Source organism: Trachurus trachurus (genome assembly GCF_905171665.1).
Source record: "Trachurus trachurus genome assembly, chromosome: 18".
Lineage (NCBI taxonomy): Eukaryota > Metazoa > Chordata > Actinopteri > Carangiformes > Carangidae > Trachurus > Trachurus trachurus.
Window position 1 is genome coordinate 5060593 of NC_139909.1, and position 22486 is coordinate 5083078.

Consider the following 22486-nt stretch of genomic DNA (forward strand, 5'->3'; position numbering starts at 1 on the left):
CAGGTTATTTGATGGCCGTGCTAAAGGTAAAGGTAAAGGTGTTATTATGGTTAATAACACCCTCAGGTGGACTGGTTTTTCCAGTCCAGGTTCAAAGGGTCTTGGAGGTCAATAAAACAACAATGAAATGGTCTTTCAGGTGTTTTCCAGTTGTTTGAAGGTTTTCAGGGTGTGGTTTATACTGCTACAAGGAGGATATTTGAGGAAGATCTACAGCTAATAGGAAACTGATGGTTTGAAGGATATAAGTACAAGTATCTTATTAGATCACCGACGGGGAGGAAAAGGCTCATTAAGCAGGACGGGCGCATGACGTCTGTCCCACTACCCGTTTCTCCGACCATACATTTCTTTATTTTTGCGTCCATTAGTCCGACTTAAGTAGCCCTAACCCTTAACCTTACCCTAAACCTAACATTAACACTGTAGAATGGGTAGTCGGAGAGAGAAATGAGCCGTCTGACTTTTGGCAGTTGGACTGACGTATGCTCCCCAAGCAGGACTAGTCCAGACTGACCCTAATTTGCGTCATTTTCTTTTTTTTAAGTATATTTTTGGGCTTTTTATTGCCTTTAATCAATAGCACGGTGGAGAGAGAGACAGGAAATGGGGAGGCAGAGAGGGGGAACAACATGCAGGAAAGAGCTGCCCGATGTGGGCCGCCTACAGTGAGGACTGTAGCCTCAACATGGGGCGGCAGCTCCACCAAGTGAGCTAAACGGAAAAGGAAATGTAGAATGTTTGCTTTGCAAGTCGATTTACCCCTAAATTTTCTGCTTGCACTCCTAAGATTTTATGTTATGGAGCCACTGTGCTCGTACTTTAAAAGAAGTTACTCTGGAGACCTGTTAAGTTTCTTTGCTGTCTTTGAATGAAACATGAAGCATGAATCTTTGAGCTTCTTCCACAGATCATAAAGGGAGTCATGTGAGGGACAGGATGGGTTTGAACGCATTAGACTTCTTAGGAGCAAATCTAGCAAATCAATTACTTGGAACCGCACAAGATTATAATTAAGCAATATATCATATATTAGCATATATCACTCCAGTCCGTGGTATATGCTCATTATACCACGGCTAAGGGGCGTTGTTCGGCCTGACGCGAAGCGGAGGGACGACAACCCCACTGCTCAGTCCCCTCTACCGTTGTTAACCCTCTGGAGGTCAAAGTTCACCGTAAACATGTCAATTCAACTACTTTAGTCCATTTCTTAACATCGTAAAAACATCAACTGTCTTCTACTACGGACTGTAACAGTCCGTTGTCATGGATACACGACAACAACTTCCATTCATACCAGTCATACGTGCCTGACGCGGAGTGATAGCCTACGCTGTGATAAGGCTTTAGAACAGTAACCTTGGTATACTCAATATACCACGGTTAACAACCAATCAGATCGCTGGATTTCACCTTTCTGTTTTATAAATATGTGTTATACTGTATATATACAGTATATTCTTATATTTTCCAGGTTCTTTCAAGAGTTTTCTGGATGTTTGTTGGGTCTTGGAGTTTTTCAAGGGTCTTCAAGAATGTATTATTATTATAACCTTTTAACCAGGTTTGTCCCATTGAGATCCAAGATCTCTTTTGCAAGAGAGAATGTGTGAGAAGGTTCCATCGGGCGTTGCATTGATTTGATTGATGATATGTTGGGTTTTTAGAGTCTTAAAGACATTTCTGAGGTGGTTGAGGTCTAAGTGAAGGTGCCTGAGGCTTCTGTTGGGTCATTGAGCTGCGTTGGTGGTTCCAGAGGTTTGTTAGACCAGTGACGGATTGTAATATGTGTGTTATCTACTGTATCTATATATATTCTTATATTTTTCAGGTCCTTTCAAGAGTTTTCTGGATGTTTTTTGTCAGGTCCTTTCAAGAGTTTTCTGGATGTTTGTTGGGTCTTGGAGTTTTTCCAGGGTCTTCAAGAATGTGTGAGATGGTTCCATTGGTCGTTGCATTGATTTGATTGATCATATGTTGGGTTTTTAGAGTCTTAAAGACATTTCTGAGGTGGTTGAGGTCTAAGTGAAGGTGCCTGAGGCTTCTGTTGGGGTCATTGAGCTGCCACAGAGCTACTTTGGTGGTTCTTTATCAGTGACGGTGGTTAACGACGTCCTGAAGCCGTTTTCTTTGGCGAGCCGACGTGGTTTTAGTTCTTCTTGGGGGATTTCTGCTCTTTGACAAGTGTTTTTTCTCTTTCTCTCTGTGTTATTCTGGAGTTTCCAAGCCTCCCTGTGTGTGTGTGTCTGTGGGTTGTTTGTTGTTTAAGTGTGTGTGTGTGTGTGTCTCTGTGGTAATAGGACACAGTGTGTAGGTTCTGACTAATTGATTAGAAAGCTGCTGCCGTCACAAGAGAAGCTTCTTTGACTTTGACCTCTCTTTGTGTGTAATATCATAGCTCCACTAGTGTCTCGGCTGCTTTTTTCCACATCTCACGTTTGTTTTTATATTTTTCTTTGGTCGACTGGAAAACAAACACACACAAAAATGAAACTAAAACTCACACAGTTGGCCTCAGATGAACCATCCAACTGAGAGCTGTATTTATTTAACCTTTATTTATCCAGGAAGGATCCATATCCCTATATAGTATCCTTATAAAACCTGGAAAATGGTTCATCAATTTTCCAGTCATGGAAAACACATGGAAAATGAGAAAAAAAAGTCAGATGTCCTGGAAAAGCTTGAGTTGTCCTGGAAAATGATTAATCCCAGCTACCAGAGCTCTATTTGACTTTTTCAGACCCTTCTAAGGATTTTATTTTTCCAAAAACAAAGACATGTTTGTGCTGTGATGTGATGATACATTTGTCATCATTGCTAAGCATTTAAAGGGATAGTTCACCCAAAATTCAAATTTCACTCATTATCTCCTCCCCCTCATGTGGACTAAGGGCTGGGAGAAGTTTCAGAGTCCTCCGTGGCTTCTCTGAGTTACAGGGGGTCTCGGCGTAGCAGTGCATGTCCATATAACGGTTGCAAATGGATACCAACTGTCTTCGTAACAAAAAGACACACCAAAAAACATCCAAATACCTCCATGCTGCTCGTATGTAATGTCCGTCTTGTATTGAAGCCCCGAAATGCGAAATTGTCCTGAAAAAAATTTGGTTTGTCCAAATTTGACAAACCAGGAAGAGGAGCTTCGAGAAGCTTCCGCTACAAACAAGCTTGAAATATAGACTTATTTAATTTTTTGCGGGACAATTCCGCATTTCAGGGCTTCAATACAAGACGGACATTACATAGGAGCAGCATGGAGGTATTTGGATGTTTTTTGGTGTGTCTTTTTGTTACGAAGACAGTTGGTATCCATTTGCAACCGCTATATGGACATGCACTGCTGCGCCGAAATTTCAATTTTGGGTGAACTATCCCTTTAAGAGATTATTAAATTAGAGCCACTGCACATTTTTAAATCAGAGAGAATGAGAGAGAGGAATAAACATAGAAACAAACTGATTAAATTTACAAAATAAGGTACCGTAACACTTCTCTGGTGTAAAAACTCATGTCCGTCAGACTGTAGCAGCTGAAAATGTCATGGAAAACGAAATTCAACAAGTATAAAATTAGCCGTCGACGGGGGATTTCATAAGGTCGGAGACATATTTCATTGCATAATAGCTGCTGATTGGAAAAAGGCAAATAATTAAAGGAATGGGGAAGTAGATAAAGAAAGAAAGGACTCTTGTGTTGTGTTTTGTGTTGAGAGCTGTGGTGCTGCAGAGAAGAAAGGACAATCACTTTACAATCCTGGTTAACTATTTATCCATAATCTGTCTCCGTGAAGATATTTTTACTTGGGAATATTTTGCGACAATTTGAAACCATCGCTTTGGACACTTTCTTTTTCAGTGCTTTTCTTTATAGATAAGTGATTCATGTTTGATTAGGATTCTAGGAATACTTATATAATAGGGGTGGGATCTTTTACTATCTCACGGTTAGATTAGATTCAGATTTCTGGGGCTACGATTCGATTCAAAATGGATTTTCGATTCAAAACGATTTGATTCATATTGATTTCTGCTTCACTGCAAAAACTCAAAATCTTTCCAAGAATATTTGTCATATTTCTTGTCAAAATGTCTCATTTCTAGTCAAAACTAATCTCTTTCCCTAAAAATTAACTTGTTTTTAGATCATTTTCACTTGTTTCAAACTAATTTTCAATTGAAATACGTAGAAAAATCTGCCAGTGAAAGCAAGTTGTTTTGTGCTTGTAACAAGAAAGAAAAACTTGCTCCACCAGTGGCGCCGCCAGGATTCAATTTCAATGTACACACAGAAACGGCAAATAGGCTACATACAACAAATTTTTTTTCGGGGGGTGTTGCTGTGCTTATCATGCCACGTAGCAATGGGACTTGTCGCTCATTAATATACTGCACAACTGAAAATATTGTTGCGACCCCGCAGTAATGTTGTTGTTATGATGTTTAAGTTGTGTGATTCCTGACTGACTGTGAATGTGTACGGGCAGGTAGCGTATGGTTGGATGAGAAACTGAGGGGCCGGGGTGAGTGTGAGGAAGACTTGTGTGTGGGAGTGAGGAGGAGCAGAGGAAGAAGTGAGAGCTGTCAGATAAGTTTGTGTTATGTTGTTGTAGTTACGTCGGCTCGGACGCTACAATATCAATAACAACGTGTGCTTAACATAGACGTCGGACGCGAAATAGCCGCGGAGCGGAGCCGGAATCGGCGCCTATGAGTCCATAATTGCGGTGCAGACGAGTGAGTTTGGAGCTAGAGAGAAGAGACCTTCATTATCGCTGCTCTGCTGCGTGTTTGTGATCGTGGGTTTGGATCTCTTTTTTTTTTCTTCAAATGCCTGGAAAAGGCTCAACTGTTATTTTGACATTTCTATACTGGACCGGGCGTAATCATCACATAGCGGTAGTGTAATAGGCGCCAGAAATCAAAAAGAGACAGATGACATGACGTAAACAACAATCACTGGCTTTTACGTTAGGCTTCAGTGATTGGTTTAACAATCAATGAACTCAGCACGTTTAGCCTGTTACAAACAACAAGCGTCTTTATCACACCCCCTCAAAATAAACAAAATTGCTTCTTTTTTTTCACCTATATGAAAAAAATTGTACGCACAGTGCGTACAGGATTCCGGCTGGCGGCGCCACTGTGCTCCACTGTCAGATTTTTCTACTTATTTCAAGTGAAAATATGCTAGAAAGAAGTAAAAAGTGTCTAAAAACAAGCTACGTTTTAATGTGATGAGTCTTATTTTATTATAATGAGATTTGTTTTGACTAGAAATAAGACAAATATTCTTGGAAAGATTTTGAGTTTTGCAGTGCAGTCTATCGGTGTTAAAGGGGAACTAAACCCCTCAGTTTTGGATGACGTGCTCTAAGCTTGAAATTCAAAAAATGCCTTGATTATGGGCGGGACTCAGGAGCACTCTCCGAACCCCCCTCCCCCTCCCCTGCGCCCCATTCACACCCGCGAAATCACACAAAAGAGAAAAAAAAAGTAATAAACACACATCTACACTTCTGCTAGCGCTAACGAGCTACTAACGAGTGACTCTAACAGCACTAGTAGCAGGACACTACTAGGAGAGGACGCCAGAGCCGTGACACAGCATCTACAGCTGATCCGCCGGCTCGTTAGCTCGTTAACGGCTCGTTAGCGCCAGCGGCGGCCGCACTAACGATTCCCGTTCAGGCAGCTGTTAGCAGCCGTTAGCTCTGTTAGCAGCCGTTAGCTGCAGCAGAGCAGCTAGACTGCCTAGCAACCGTTAGCGGCAGGCAGCAGCCGGTGCTGATTGGCCGGAGAGCTGGTGGCCGGTGACGAAAGCTGCCTCCAAAACGTCATCTGCCTCCATCTCAGCCAATAGAAAAATTAGATTGTAATAGCCGTGTTTCAACCCATAGAGGGCAGTCACTCTACATTTTTACTACAAAATACACCAAATTGAAATATTTTGACTAAAATGTCAAAAGTTGGACCAGAATCAACCGACAACACTACCTTATACCCAAATATATTTGTTTTCAGCAGAAAAAAGTGGTTTAGGGGTTTAGTTCCTCTTTAAAGGATCCTCATGATCTACTCCAGTCTGCTTTACAAGACAGAACGACTAAAGTGTCTTTTTCAGATTTATTGAGTTTTAAACATTTATCCATGCTTAGATGGAATTGTTGAAACTGTTGCATAAAAGCAATATCATTGCTTAAAGCAGAAGTAAGCAGAATGTTTGTGTTAATATAAGTCTTAAATAGTTATATCTTCCGACAGCAATCACTTCTATAGAGTGTTTGGTCTGAAACACGGGTCTGTCAGTCACTCTGCTCTGCTCTGAGCCGAGGAGAAAACTTTCCTTGTATCCTACAACCTTTATCCAATGAGGAGAGAGAACGGCATAAAGGGGCGGTCCTCTCTGTGTGTGAATGTGGTGACGTAGGGACGAGGGCGGGGACTGCTAACTCCATCGGCTGACAGGAAGTTAGACAAAACCACCGGATCGCTTACTTTTGCTTTAAGATACAACATTAAAAGTGCCTCTTTTGTTTTAAAAACAATAGTGCAGTTAAACATGCAGCTGCCTTTTAAATTCTAAGGAAATGGATTTTCCTTAGAATTTGTTTCATTGTTTTATTTTTTTAAATCGATTTTGGGACATTTTATATCATTATATCAGAGTCATATTAACCTCTTCATGCAGAGGCCATTTTTGGCAATTTCCGCCTGTTTTTGTATCACTGCAATTAAAGCTTAATAGCCACAGAAGTACTAATCCCACAACTATGGTTTATGGCTTAAATGAAAGACAACCTTTGTCCCTTTACATCTATATGTATAAAATATTGAATTGAGTCATTCCATAAAAAAATGGGCTTCTGAAATTACTATTTTCTTTTGAAAAAAAAAAAAACGAGTTTGAAATTTTTGGTGAAAAGGTGATATATCAAAATCCTAATTATAAAACAGGTTGAATGTTACATATATGGTTCACACACTCCCTGTCCACATATGTACCAAATGTTAGGTTGATAGGTAAAACTACTGAGGCACTATAGAGTTTTTCCAAACAGTGTCCCTTGGCGATGTACAGTGTGCAAAACCTGTCCAAAATTGTCCAATTTGGCTAAAATGCACACTGCAAGATTTTAGTGAGATTTTTTTTTTTTCCAACAGATAACCTATTGGGGCCAATCACACACTTGATGGGTTTTAGGAACACCAGTTACATAAGCAAAATGCCATTTGAAAATTTAATTAATGGGGATGAATATTTAGTGTCCAAAACCCATCCAAACATGAATTTACCTATTTTCGCCTGTATTATATTGTTATTTTCCTTTAAAACTCCAGAAGTAAACATCCCACAACCATCAGTGATGGCTTAAATTAACAAGGACATTTGAAATAGTTCATTTTGTCTTTTATTATTATTTTAATTAAACTTGGGGCAGTAAAAACACACTTTTTGTGGAGACTTGTATTGCTTACATGTTGACACTAGGGGGAGAGGGAACCACATGAACCAGCTTGGTGCAGGCTTAAGCTTTGCCCAATCAGGGATCATTATACATCAGGTCCCACCTTAGAGTCTCTGCTATTGGACCAAAAAGTTTTCACCCCCGTGACTTTGATTGACAGGCGACGAGAGATGCGCAAAGCGGGTGCGCAGTCTGACGGATAATAGCTCATAGCATTAGCACTGCGGGTAAACGTAACCATTAACGGATTATCTGGTCACGATGGATTAAATCGCCCATGCCTGTTTTGTCGAGCACATCTTCAGCTTGAAAAAGAGGGTAAGCTTGTAATTTTATTCAGTGTTTTAGTGGGTTTGTGACTGACAAATGTCCGTCTTTTTCGGCACTCGAAAATGACTTCCGGGTTTGTTTGTGTAGAGTGAGCAGGCTTGTTTAAACCTTTAATGGGGTAAAAACTGCATTTTTGAGTTTTGCTTTTGTTTATATGACAGTTTATGATTTTTTGGTGGTGAAAGAAGAGGTGTACAGATGGTACATATGTTAAAATCACCTTCGTTGTTGACGTGACGTCGCTTGTGGGCTGCCGTAGTCTGATATTGTTTGAGACATTTTCAGTGACTGTGAAAAAACCGTAGCACTTAGAAACTTCATTTTTTTTTCTACTTGTTGCCGAAAGTGTCCTTAAAAGGTCTGTGGTGGAGTTTTCATTACAGCATGCCTACTTTCCGTTATATTAAGGACGCCATTCATGTGTTATTGATTTGGGACGCCGGCGTCCCAACCACTAGGGGGCCTGCGTGAACAGGTTAAATGAGAATTGCTAATCTTATTATGTGAATCGATTTTTTGGCACACCCCTATTCTATCTATCTATCTATCTATCTATCTATCTATCTATCTATCTATCTATCTATCTATCTATCTATCTATCTATCTATCTATCTATCTATCTATCTATCTATCTATCTATCTATCTATCTATCTATCTATCTATCTAATGCAGATTTACACTTGTTTATGTCCTGAGCTGTAAGAAAAACCAACCGCGGCAACAACACTTCACCCGTCGTGTCAAATTTAAGTCCATTGTGTTTATGTGCTGGACTGACTGGTGAGACAGCATTCAGCTATGCCAACAACACACACACACACACACACACACACACACACACACACACACACACACACACACACACACACACTGACACACACACATACAGCAGGAGGTTGTGTTTGCATCGCTGTGAATGTTGCAAACTGACAGAAACAGTGACAGAGTGTGAGAGAGAGAGGACGAGTGTGTGTGATCGGCGAGCGTCTGCTTGGACTCACACACACACACACACACACACACACACACACACACACACACACACACACACATTTTTCTTGTGTTTGTGTGGCAATAACCGTCCTCCATCTTTCTCTCCTTCCTTCCATCCGCCCACTTCCCTTTCTCTTTATTTTTATCCTTAAATGACGGGCTGCATGGAGCGTTGTTTTCCATTTGACCTCGTTGACCTTCGAGGACACGTCGTCGTCGTCGTCGTCCATCTTTGACAGAGCTCCGAGCCTCCTCTCTTCTGATTGGCCGACTGTTTTCCAATAGAGTGATCCAAAAGAAAATAGTTTCAGATTTCAGAATAAAAGAGAAGCCAGAGGAACCAAAATCCTGCAAAAAGTTGTTGGATGGTTTTGTCCAGGTGGTGAGGGGGCGGGGCTTTAAAGGGATAGTTCAACATTTTGGCAAAATGGCCCATAATCCCTATAGTCATAGCAGTAGGTTTGTTACCTTTAATTGTCGGTGCAAGGTGTTTTTAGAACGGCGGAGCAGAGCCGCGAGCTGCTCAGAGCTACGCTACGGAGGCTCATGGGATTTCTTTGTTGGTTTCCCTCATCAAACTCATCAAATACACAATCCAACAACTCCAAAACGCTCTGGTGGACAAGTTGTGACCTGCACATTCACCACGCTATGAGACAATAACACAACGTTACAAGACAGAGTTGTTTTAGAGGGAAATACAGAGACTGCTTGATGAAAAACTGTCCCTGAAGGCAACGCGCATCAGCGGTTTTGCATGAATTTCCCTCTAAAACAACTCTGTCTGGTAAGCCACTTTATACGTCACCTGACTACTTCATCTTCGCCACTAGAGGGCACCGTCACGTCAATGAAAAAACAAAACAAAACATAAAATCGTTTAGAAACAACTGATTCTTTCTCACATTTTTCTTTTTTTTAAACGTCACACTTCATGGATCACATGTTTTAGCGTTGTTCTGGACGAGCAGATTGTTCAGCGGACGCTCAGCAGCAGCAGTGTGTGTGTGTCTGTATGTGTCTGTATGTGTGTGTGTATGTGGGTCACAGTGTGTTTGTGTGTGTGTGTGCGACCACAGCAGAGCGGGTCGATCGCTGCAGCCTGAGGCACCGAGCTGCTCTGAGTGTGTGTGTGTGACTGCAGCTGTACGTTCTTATGTAAGGACACTGGGGCTCAGCTATTATTAGCCTGCTACCGAGGCTCCAAGAGACAGACGACAGTGTGTGTGTGTGTGTGTGTGTGTGTGTGTGTGTGTGTGTGTGTGTGTGTGAAATCGATGCTGTGCTTTCAAGTTCACAGAAATAGAAAATGCGTTGGTTGAGGACCGTGTGTGTGTGTGTGTGTGTGTATGAACGTGTGTGTGTTATCATGAGGGTCTGAACCTCCCTGTATAAACAGTGTGATGATGTGAACTCATGCAGAGCTGCTGAAGCCTTTGATGAAATCGTACAGAAGCCAGATTCGGCCAATCAGAAGCCTCCACAGCTGCAGGGTCACGCTCGGTGTCTCGAGCTGCAGCAGCTCCTCTGATGGCCACTAGGGGGCGTCGCCGTGAGCAACGACCATCACTGTGGACACTAGGGACATAAATAACCTGACTTATTCCTTTTAGTGACTTAATGAAGACCTCTAGGACCCTTAAGATCTTCAGAAGGTTCTTCAACACCCCCCTAAACACCCCGAGGAACCTCCTCCAGCACCAGAAACTTTCTATCCAGATCTTCTCCTCTTCAGGTGGACGTCCATCAAGTCCATCACAGCGGCCACTTTAAGAGTGTAGTCAGACCTGTGTTTCGTTTGCTTTGTTTCGATTCAGCGGCTAAAACGACACAATTCACCCTTTGTCAAGTCCCACCCTCCACTGTTGCTAGATTCGCCAAACAATGGTCACAAAAGGGTTAACTCCCATTGGAAACCATTGAAAATTAGGCAGATTTAAATTGCTAAAGAAAATTTGAATTCACTTATCTATCAGAAAAATGGTGTCCGTGATAGAAGACAGACGTGGCTAAAGAGCGATTGAACGAGCGTTTCCGAAAAGGGGTGAAAAATCATTGCTTTGGTCACTTACAATAGCTAGCTAGCTAACGACATTAGCTACTAGCTAGTGTAACGGAGGGTCCGGGTGCACTCACTCACCCATAAAGGACGTGCAAACCAGGACTGCCGAGCGCTCATTGAGCTCGGACCCTCCGTTACACTAGCTAGTAACTATTGTTAGCTAGCGTCGTTAGCTAGTTAACTATTTTAAGTGACCAAAACAATGATTTTTCACCAGTTTTTGGAGGGTGAGTGTTACACTAGCGCTTAACCTACACCGATCTCCCATTTCTCCTCGTAAAACTTCACAAAGTTCAAAAGACATTAGCAACATTAAAATACAGTGATATTTTTCAAAAAACGACAGAGATTTATACATACAACAAGAGAACTTATGTTTGTCTCACGGGTCCGAACGCCCGGGAGAAAAAAAAAGTTTTAAGTGAGGACTTAAAAACCTCCAGACCTGGTTTATGTACTAGTTGTATTTAGTGGATCGTTTTCTTGTTTGGTTTGTCGAAACGAACAAGAAAAAGATCGTTTTGGGTGACGCTCTGTTTCCGTGTGGACAAGACCTGAAACTGCTGCCATGGTAACATCACCCCCACCAGGTTGAACTGTTGTGACGTCAAAAATGAGTATCGAAGTCCCTTTAGTGCTGTCTGTCGTCTACGATAATGGGTGATAGTTTAAGACACAGTGATCATTTCTGCTCATGAGTTTAATGTTGAGTTGCAGTTTGAACCTTGTGTGTTAGCGTCGCTTAGCGTTTCGCTCTGTGGGAGTTTTTGCATCTGTGGTCGTGTTGCACCAGTTCTTTTTAACCATTAAACGTCTCTGTGGGTTTTTTTAATTTGATCCTCAGTGTGTGGAGCGTTTTCACTTCCTGTTTCCTGAGCGGCGAGGTCGGTTGTGTCCTGTTGTGGTTAATGTTGTTGAATCTGAACTAGAGCCGCAACAATTAATCGATTAATTGAACAATAATCGATTATTAAATTAATTGTTTAACTATTTTGACAATAAAATAATCGGTTTGAGTAGTTTTTTAAGAAAAAAAAAGTCAAAATTCTCTGATTCCAGCTTCTTCAATGTGAATATTTCTGGTTTATTTGTTGCTTTATGACGATAAACTGAGTCTCTCTTTGGTTTGTGGACAAAACAAGACATTTGAGGACGTCGTTTTGTGATTTTGAACATTTTTGAACATTTTCTTGACCAAACAATGAATCGATTAACCGTTTAAATAATTCACCTATTTAATCGATAATGAAAATAATGGTTAGTTGCAGCTCTAATCTGAACAGAACTGTGTTTCTGTTTTTTTCCAGGACTGCTTTGAAGATGCCTACGACCGGATACCTGCGTGAGTTCACACACACACACACACACACATACTGTATATAGGCATAGTTGGTGTGTGTGTGTGTGTATGAGAGAGAGAGATAGTATCTGTGTCTGCCTGTGTGTGTGTGTGTGTGTGTGGGTATAAAGATGAAGATCTCTCAGCTGAGCTTCATTTCCTGTCAGTATTTTGTCTCTTTCACTTTTACTCACTTCCTGTTTGGTGTTTTTTTTTTTTCTCTGATTAACCAATTCACTTTCATTTTGTGTGTGTGTGTGCATCTGTGTTTCCTTGAACCTAATTCATCTGTACCAGTTCTCTTATTTTGTCTCGCTTTCTTTTCTTACCTCTTATTTATTTATTAGTGTTGTTATCATTACTACTACTTTTATTTTTACTATCAACATCTTCCCTGTTTTTTTCATTTTTTTCCTTTCTTTTTCTTTTTTTAAATTTCATTATTTCTCCACCTTGCACAAAGTATGTGATTATTATTTCTTGACTGTGCTTCAATTATTTGTTAGATCAAGGTGAGGTCATGTTATAAGCCTTTCGGGTTTCAGACCTCACCTGCACATTTCTTTTGCGTATCTTCCTAACATCTACCTTTATACTGTATGGACATCTACCTTTATTTTGAAGGAGCTTTAACACAAACATCTACCTTTATTTTGAAGGAGCTTTAACACAAACATCTACCTTTATACTGTATGGAGCTTTAACACAAACATCTACCTTTATTTTGAAGGAGCTATAACACAAACATCTACCTTTATACTGTATGGAGCTTTAACACAAACATCTACCTTTATTTTGAAGGAGCTTTAACACAAACATCTACCTTTATTTTGAAGGAGTTTTAACACAAACTTACTAAGAGAGATAAGTAAATGTTTTGTTTTATTTTTTATGTGTGCAGTGCGTGTCAGATGGACCTGCAGACGGCCATCCAGGAGACTCAGTGCGCTCTCAATCTCGTCCTCAACAACAAGTTCTCCGAAGCCCTCGACCTCCTCAAACCATGGTAACCACGGCGACTCATTTAGATGCGTGTGTTATGTAACACAAGCACGTACTGTATCAGCAGTACAATACATTGTGTGTGTGTGAGTGTGTGTATATTTCATTATCTCTTTACATGCTCATACACTCACTCAGTTAAATACAATTATTTCATATTTATACATACCCATGTTTTTATTTCTGACTTCTTTGAGTGTGTGCTATAAAATGGCACTTGTATAGAACGAATCTCCTCGTTGTTTACATTCTACTTCCGGGTAGAAAACCAGCACGTAATTTAAATGAGAACAATAGTAACGAACGAGAGTTTAGCTATATATCATATTTTTCACGCCCTATCACAAATCTGAAATGACTGAAGAAACATTACTATTTCTGTGTGTGTGTTTTGTGTTGCTATGTGTTGTATTTATTCAGTTTGGGGGAATCACGGTGTCTAGAAAGCATCAGTGGCTCAGCTGACAGGGACAGCTAACGGTAGCTAAGCTAACGGTAGCTAACCTAACAGCAGGACGTCAGCTGTTAAAACCCTCCCGTTGTGGGACACGACATGAAACTACTCCAGTTAGCTCAGTCATGTTGGAACTCAGATATCCGCTGGAGAAAATATTTTTTCATGGAGCGTTTATTGAGTCACTGAGTTATTAAAGTTAAACAGGTAGCTAACCGTTAGCCCGGCTAATCTATGATAACCATGACTAATTACAAAAACATGCACACATAAATAGTAATGTTTGTCCAATCATTGGTTTTATAGACTTTACAATCATCAGATTAGTCTAAACGGTGATATAGTGACATGAAAAATTAGATATATAGTGAAACTCTCGTCCGTCACTATTGTTCTCATGCTGGTTTTCTACCAGGAAGTAGTTGTAAACAACAAGGTGATACGTCCTATTCTTGTTTCATTTCTGTTTTTTTGGGGGAATTTATTATGGTGCAAATAAATAAATACTAAAAAATATATATATATGTGTGTGTGTGTGTGTAGGTGGAAGGACAGTATGTACCACGCGTTGGGTTACAGCAGCATCCTGGTGATGCAGGCGACCATGACGTTCGAGCACAGAGACATCCAGACCGCAATGGCAACCATCAAGGAGGCGTTGCACACCTGTCAGAGGTGAGGCACCGATCTGAAACGGTCTAATGATGTTCTGCCTGCAGGAAATAGTCACATCCTTTGTGTTGTTTACAGCTCCGCCAAAACTAACCGACTGCAGCAGCAGAAACACACACTTCCTGTTTGGGTTTTTCACGATACCAGAATTTCAGTGGTCGATACCAATACCAGTAAATTTCCTCGATTCTTGATACTTATTCGATACCACGATAAAAAAATACAACAACAAAAATAAAACAGTACCCATTCGCTTTTAAATTCATTAAGCTACTAAAAAAAAAAGTTTCACATCAAACTTTCTTGTATTTAAGCTCCACTGAGCTTCAACAACTTCTCAGGCAGAAACATGAAGTAAGAACAGGCAGGGCCGTTGCTAGGAATTCTGGGCCCCCTTAAAGAATACTAAAGTGGGCCCCTCCCTCTAACTTTTCCAGTTTTTTTTCTTAGACTACATATGTATTATCATAGCCTACTTTGTTTTGATGCTAATGCAGCATTACACTGCAAAAACTCAAGTATCTTACCAAGAATATTTGTCTTATTTCTAGTCAAAATGTCATTTCTAGTCAAAACAAATCTCATTCTACTTAAAATAAGACTCATCATATTAAAAGCAGCTTGTTTTTTGACACGTTTTACTCCTTTCAAGCAGATTTTCACTTGAAATAAGTAGAAAAAAGTTGTTCTTTCTTATTACAAGCACAAAAAACTTGCTTTCATTGGCAGATTTTTCTACTTATTTCAAGTGAAAATTTGTTTGACACAAGTGAATAATCCAAAAAAAAGTTAATTTTTAGGTGATGAGTCTTATTTTAAGTGGAAAGAGATTAGAAATATAGAATTAGAATTCGAAAATTAGACATTTTGACAGGAAAAAAGTGGTAAAAATTTCTCAAAAAATGTTAAAACATGTCTAGAAAAAAGTGGTAAAAAAAAGTGGTAAGATTTCTTTAAAAAAAAAAGAATAAAAAAGTAAAGTTAAAAATTTTCAAGAAAAATGTGGTAAAAAATTTCTCAAAAAACGTTAAAACATGTCTAGAAAAAAGTGGTAAAAAATTATCAAAAAAAATAAGTTTTTAAACAAATTCTAGAAAAAAGTGGTAAGATTTCTAAAAAAAAAAAAAAAAAGAAGAATAAAAAAGACAACCCTACTTCCTGTAGATGTTGAACCTGCAAATATCAAATGCACCAATCAGGAGCTTTGGGGCTCATCAGATTTGTAAGTGTGTAAGTGTAACATCTTGAATGTGTTCCTCCAGGTTCAGGAAGAAGAACTCGGTGGTCGGGTCTCTGTCCAGTCTGATCAGCAAACAGTCCAACCTGCAGGAAGGTACGTCGTCGTCAAGGCAACGCAGTTTCTGATTGACAGCTGAGGTTTTTCCTGGAAGGTGAAGCTTTAAGGAAGTCTGGTGTTGTGTTTGTGTGTTTGTGTGTTTGCAGAGGAGATGCACGCAGAGATCTGCTACGCCGAGTGTCTCCTCCAGAAAGCCACGCTGACCTTCGTACAGGTCAGAAAGAATCAACCTTTTCTTCTTAAAGCTGCAGTTCCTCACACGGCCACTAGATGCTGCTCATGTTTTTTTTATTTGAGCTGCTACTAAAAATAATTTCCTCTCAGTGGATTTCCTGTTTCTACTGTAGCACCAGACTGAAAAAAGACACAAAAAGGAAATCTAAATCAATCAATCACACTTTATTTGTACAGCACTTTTCATTCAGGAAACAGCTCAAAGTGCTTTACATGATAAATAAAACACATTCACACACACTGAGGAAATGCTGTCTTACACTCAACAATTTTCAATTTGCAGTGGGAAAACATTGGAGTTAAATATAAAAACTAAGGTAAAATAGGTAAATGTAATAGAATAAAATGGAATATAAATGTATAATATATAGGTGTAATGTATAAATTATTCAAAGGAATGAAAATAGAGATACTACATAAATTAAAAGTTTAGATCTAATAAAATCAATAAATAGTTATTTAATAATGGCTATAAATCAAAAAATATTAAAAATCAGTTAAACACCAGACTAAAAATAGCTCTTCAGTTTGCTTTCGCTTTTAATCCAAAGACTAGACTTTAAATCATCACCTCAGAACCTGCCTCTCTGACTTCTTAATGAATCAGTGTTATTTTGCCCTTTATTATTATGATACATAATATAAACTTAATGGGGCAAATGACTGTGGATTGAAATTAGTAATTCTTCCTTTTCTTTTCTTTTCTTTTCTTTTCTTTTCTCATCTCCAGGATGAAAACATGATCAGTTTCATCAAAGGAGGCATCAAGATCAGAACAAGCTACCAAATCTACAAGTGAGTGTGTGATTCAAACTGACTTTGGCTGCTTCTCTTTGATTTGATCGACATGTGTCGTCTGTTTTAAGGCTCAGATAGAAAATACATCACATGACATGATTGTAAAATGCAAAACCTAACATTTCTTCACTGCAAAAACTCAACATCTTTCCAAGAATATTTGTCTTATTTCTTGTCAAAATGTCTCATTTCTAGTCAAAACTAATCTCTTTTCTCTTAAAATAAGACTCATCACCTAAAAATTTACTTGTTTTGAGATAATTTTCATTTGTTTCAAACAAATTTTCACTTGAAATAAGTAGAAAAATCTTCCAGTGAAAGCTAGTTTTTTGTGCTTGTAATAAGAAAGAAAAACTTGATCCACTGTCAGATTTTTCTACTTATTTCAAGTGAAAATCAGCTTGAAAGAAGTAAAAAGTGTCTAAAACAAGCTACTTTTTAATGTGATGAGTCTTATTTTAAGTAGAATGAGATTAGTTTTGACTAGAAATGACATTTTGACTAGAAATAAGACAAATATTCTTGGTAAGATTTTGAGTTTTTGCAGTGTTCATAGAGTTACTGCTGGTCAAAAAACTCCACAGGATGAAATGTTTAATGCATTGGTGACATACTATGCTGTCCAATGACTTTGTTCAATCAATAAAGTTTTATTGAAGAGTATAAAAAGCTGTCAACAGTATTGATTGATTCCAGATATCGTATTAGTTTCACATTAAAAGACTGAATGTCTCCATCTCGTCTGTCGTCCAACAGGGATTGTCAGAACGTGATGAATGTCACTCAGAATCTGGCGGGCCAGTCTGATTCGTTCAAACAGTTTGAGGGCGGAGTCAAGCTGGGCATCGGGTCCTTCAACCTGGTGGGTTTTATAATAAAGACATTGAATTAAAAATCTTACCAAGAATATTTGTCTTATTTCTAGTCAAAATAAATCTAATTATACTTAAAATAAGACTCATCACATTTAGAAAGTAGCTTGTTTTTAGACACTTTTTACTTTTTTCAAGCAAATTTTCCACTTGAAATAAGTAGAAAAATCTGACAGTGGATCAAGTTTTTCTTTCTTATTACAAGCACAAAAAACTTGCTTTGACTGGCAGATTTTTCTACTTATTTCAAGTGAAAATTAGTTTGAAACAAGTGAAAATGATCTAAAAACAAGTTCATTTTTAGGTGATGGGTCTTATTTAAAGTGGAAAGAGACTAGTTTTGACTAGAAATGAGACATTTTGACAAGAAATAAGATTTTGAGTTTTTGCAGTGTAGTTTTGACATTTTGTATCAATAATCAGTGGCTCAAGCTTTATGGGTTGAATAGTATAATGATATAATAATAATAATGATAATAATGTGATTGAGTCAGTTAATGAATGTTTGATAAGTGATTACTTTGTTCTTTGTTTCTCCTTCTTGTTATTCATCTTTTATCTATCTGTCAGAAATAGACGTGTCGTCAGCGTATCGGCGAACCAGAACTCTTTTCCAACAGTAGAAAGTAAAAAACAGTCTGATGATTTTAAAGTTTGAATTCTTCTCTGTCTCCTCAGATGTTGTCCCTCCTCCCTCAGAGGGTCCTCAGGTTGCTGGAGTTCATTGGATTCTCAGGAAACAGGGTGAGTTCAGCCTCCTCCAGCCTTTAATAATCTACATCATTATTGGATTTATCACAGTTTACATCAGTACGATTTCTGATTTCCCGTTTTCCTTTAGGACTTTGGTTTGTCTCAGCTGAGGGAGGGGGCGTCCAGTCAGAGCCTGAGGTCGATCCTCTCCGCTCTAACTCTGCTGTTCTACCACACATACGTTTCACTCATACTCGGTAAGGAAACATACACACACAAACACACACACTTATAAAGCAGTTGGTGTAGTAGAAGATGATGATGTTGATGTTTTTGTCCAATCAGGAACTGGAGAGGGGAACCTGGTGGAGGCCGAAGCTCTGCTGGAGCCGTACCAACACAAATACCCCAAAGTATAAATACACACAAACAACATCTCATTTAACTAAAAACATCTCCAGTTAAGTCTTGAAGAGTTTTGGTTTTAAAAGTTACTTTTGTGTGTTTTTGTTTAATCTCTCAGGGCTCCATCATCCTCTTCTACTCGGCTCGCATCGCCACGCTGCGAGGAAACTTTGAGAAGGTCTGAAACACGAGATTCACAGATACTTTCCTAAACATTTTTACACTTTTTCCTAATAATCTTGTCACTTTTTAAAATAAAAGTCACTAAATATGTTCAGAATTTTCCCAAAATATTCCCAGAACAGTTTCTATTCTGTAAAATAATAAGTTAAAGGGATAGTAGCATTTTTTAAAGTGGGGTTGTATGATCTGCAAATAGCCCCTAAGTACTTTAATTACAGTAGAAGACTCTCTACACTCCTCCCGTTAGCAACGCCAGCCCATAATAGCCCTGCCCAGAGATTTACAACATACAGTGTTGTGAATGGACCCAAAGAAACGGCCTATTTTCACGGCCTAAAAGAGGTTTTACCTGAAAAAAAATACACAGTTCCATTGTTCACTATAATATAATTTTTTCCAGCCCTTCAAAGTGCAGGAAAAACACAGTTTTTATTTGGACCTAACCAACTCACGTATCCCTCCGCCCAGGGTTAGCGCCCGCCGATCAGCAGTTGGTTTTTAAATAAAAACTGTGTTTTTCCTGCACTTTGAGGGGCTGGAAAAAATTATATTATAGTGAACAATGGAACTGTGTATTTTTTTCAGGTAAAACCTCTTTTAGGCCGTGAAAATAGGCCGTTTCTTTGGGTCCATTCACAACAATGTATGTTGTAAATCTCTGGGCAGGGCTATTATGGGCTGGCGTTGCTAACGGGAGGAGTGCAGAGAGTCTTCTACTGCAATTAAAGTACTTAGGGGCTATTTGGAGATCATACAGGGTTCCTATGCAAGTATGGAAAGTATGGAATTTGATTTTATACATTTCCAGGTCTGGAAAATGGAAATTTTTGTATGGAAATATATTTATCTTAATATCTTATCTGTGTTTGGTCTTATCTGAAGTTATCTGGGTTAATTATTTTTGTTTGTGCTACCTATAGCTAGAAAAAGAAGAGTTCCCGCACACTAAGCCAACTTGCAGAATTTTATTATGCAACGTTTCGGTACTAGACCTTTCTCAAGCAAATGCTTTTGCAATGCAAAATTGCTTGAGAAAGGTCTAGTACCGAAACGTTGCATAATAAAATTCTGCAAGTTGGCTTAGTGTGCGGGAACTCTTCTTTTTCTAATTTGGACTTGATTGTCGCCCTCCGACGCACCTGCCTGAGAAGTGGATGTGCGAAGATTTTTGCTTTTTCTGCTACCTATAGCTAAAATTTCCTGGAAATTATTTGGTTACATAACGGCATACACATTCAGAATACAAATGAAAACAAATGATTAATTGCATGATTTTTTTTATATAATGCACAACTATTTACTCAAATATCACAAATTATTTGAATTTTTTACAGAGAAATCTGGAAATTAGGGTCTGGAAAAAGGATGGAATTTGGAAATTTCAAATGTGTAGGAACCCTGATCATACAACCCCACTTTGAAAAAAATGATACTGTACCTTTAAATTTTGAATCATCCATTGACTCTTTTCCATTCTGAGTCTTCAGCCTATATAATGACGCAGTCGTCCGTGTGCCTGTGTCGGGGCCTCGGCCCTGTGTTGCTGTCGTGTTGTTGTTGTGTTGTTGTGTTGTTGTGGTTGTGTTGTTGTTGTTGTGGTTGTGTAAAGGTTGCTGTGTGTTTCAGGCGCGGGCGCGCTACGAGGAGTGCATCAGCAGCCAGCAGGAGTGGAAGCAGATCCACCACCTGTGCTACTGGGAGCTGATGTGGACTCACTCCTACCAGCAGGAGTGGCAGCAGGCGTATCGCTACGCCGACCTGCTGTGCAAGGAGAGCCGCTGGTCCAAGGTAACAGACCAGCACCACACCTCATCTCTTTCTTTACTGCAAAAAACATCTTTTTATTTGGTTATATTTAGTTGTTTTTTTATGGAAAATGTTATTTTTACATTCATTTGTGAAGAACAGAAGCATATTGCATTCACTTGAAAAAAAAAAGCTCAGTTTTTCAGAGTGATTTATTTTCTGACTTTCGGACTAACATTTACTGCTGCGGTCGAGCCTCCACTTCATCATGGATCTATTAGATTCATGATATGTATTTATGCTCCACTAAACTGTTTGTAAAACGGGCTATACAAATAAAATGGCCTTGCCTTAAAAAAAAATACATTCAAGCTCTCCTCTGCATTGTTCTGAGCGTGTAAGGACTGATTTCAAAATAAAGGCAACTGAGAAGAACTGCCATTTCTGCATTGTTGAATGATTAACTGCGGTATTTTCAATAATTTAAGGAAATTTCTAGATCAGCCATGTTAATAACATCACCATGGACCCTTTTACAGATGAATATTAACACATAGTGACCATTAACTACTGTGGCACGAATGCCTGCTGCTTTAAAATATAAAGATGACTGAGTCCACTAAAGTGATGCCATAATGTATGAGCAAGTTTGCACGTTAAATACACATCTGTGTAGCTTAACTAGCAGAGCATTCACATCAAATTCAATGTCTAGTGGGGCCTATCACTTATTAGATTAAAAAAACAGTTACAATCTACATTTTGAAATAAACTAATTATAAGCATAACTTCATATGACCAAGACACCTAAAACAGAGATTTTTCTTTATTCTTCAAGTGATGCAATAAGCTTCTGTAGTGAAGGGAATATCATCTCTGACTGTCTGTCGGCTTTTCCAAAAGTCCAGTAGAAGTTAAATCTCCATCTCCTCTCTCTCTCTCTGTCTGTCCATCCAGGCCATCTACGTGTACCAGAAAGCCGCCATCCTCAGCATGATGTCAGAGGAGGAGCGGGAGAAGACGGGGGAGGACGTGGTGGAGCTCTTCAGGTCCGAACTCCTCCGCCTTTAACATTTAAACACTCAACTGCGTTTGACGCAGTGTTGTTTTTGGCAGGCATTTTAGATTTAGTCTTAGTCTTTTTGCCGAAAATACTTATTAGTTTTAGTCAATTTTAGTCATTTCTATATGTGATAGTTTTAGTCGACGAAAACTCAAAAAGGTTTTAGTCTAGTTTTAGTCAGTTAACAAATTAATTCAATAAAGGAATGGTTTTACACATAATGTTTCCACCCAGGATTATGCATTCGCCTACACACAGATAAAGTGGTAACAGTAGCCTGGTGCATTCAGTTTTTTTTCTGCTGGATTATATTTATAATAAGTCCATGTATCTTCTGGTCGAGTGACGGCAGGTGTGTTGAGCAGAATGTGCGCTGCATGCCAGGTGGTGGACGTGACCACACAGGGATGCAGCAGTGTTGCAGATACTTGTTGATTTTAATGGACAGATTACACGCACAATAAGCAGAAATGTCGTGCATTTGAACGTCTGACCATCCACCATCCATTTACGTCCGTTCTCGTCCCGTCAACGAAAACTCACACACGTCTCGTCATGTTTTCGTCATCAGAGAGCCGTGTTTATCGTCTCGTTATCGTCATGAAAAAAAGGGGCGTCAACGAAATATTTCGTCATCGTCAACGTTAACGAAAACAACACTGGTTTGACTTTGCAGTGAGAATTCATGCAGATATTTAACCTGTGGCCTGTTTGAAGGTTTCAGGGTGAAAATCACTTTGAATTCTTTCTAATAAAGAGAATATAACATATTAAAAAGGAGAATTTTTGATTTGATTTAGATTTTTTCTTCTTCCTTCTCCTTTTCGAGCATGTTTGATTTAATTTAATTTAATTTATTATTATTATATGT

General features: G+C 39.0%; 1 protein-coding gene across 1 annotated transcript in view; it reads left to right on the forward strand.

Moving 5' to 3' along the window:
• Positions 1-22486, forward strand: part of ttc39b (tetratricopeptide repeat domain 39B) — a 33856-nt gene that overhangs the window by 4206 nt on the left and 7164 nt on the right. The window contains 13 exon segments of the mRNA XM_083992383.1: positions 12165-12199; positions 13098-13202; positions 14196-14327; positions 15587-15657; positions 15768-15835; positions 16586-16650; positions 17410-17515; positions 18204-18269; positions 18367-18475; positions 18564-18631; positions 18742-18801; positions 20433-20594; positions 21510-21601. Coding sequence (XP_083848509.1) covers positions 12165-12199; positions 13098-13202; positions 14196-14327; positions 15587-15657; positions 15768-15835; positions 16586-16650; positions 17410-17515; positions 18204-18269; positions 18367-18475; positions 18564-18631; positions 18742-18801; positions 20433-20594; positions 21510-21601 — 1139 coding nt within the window.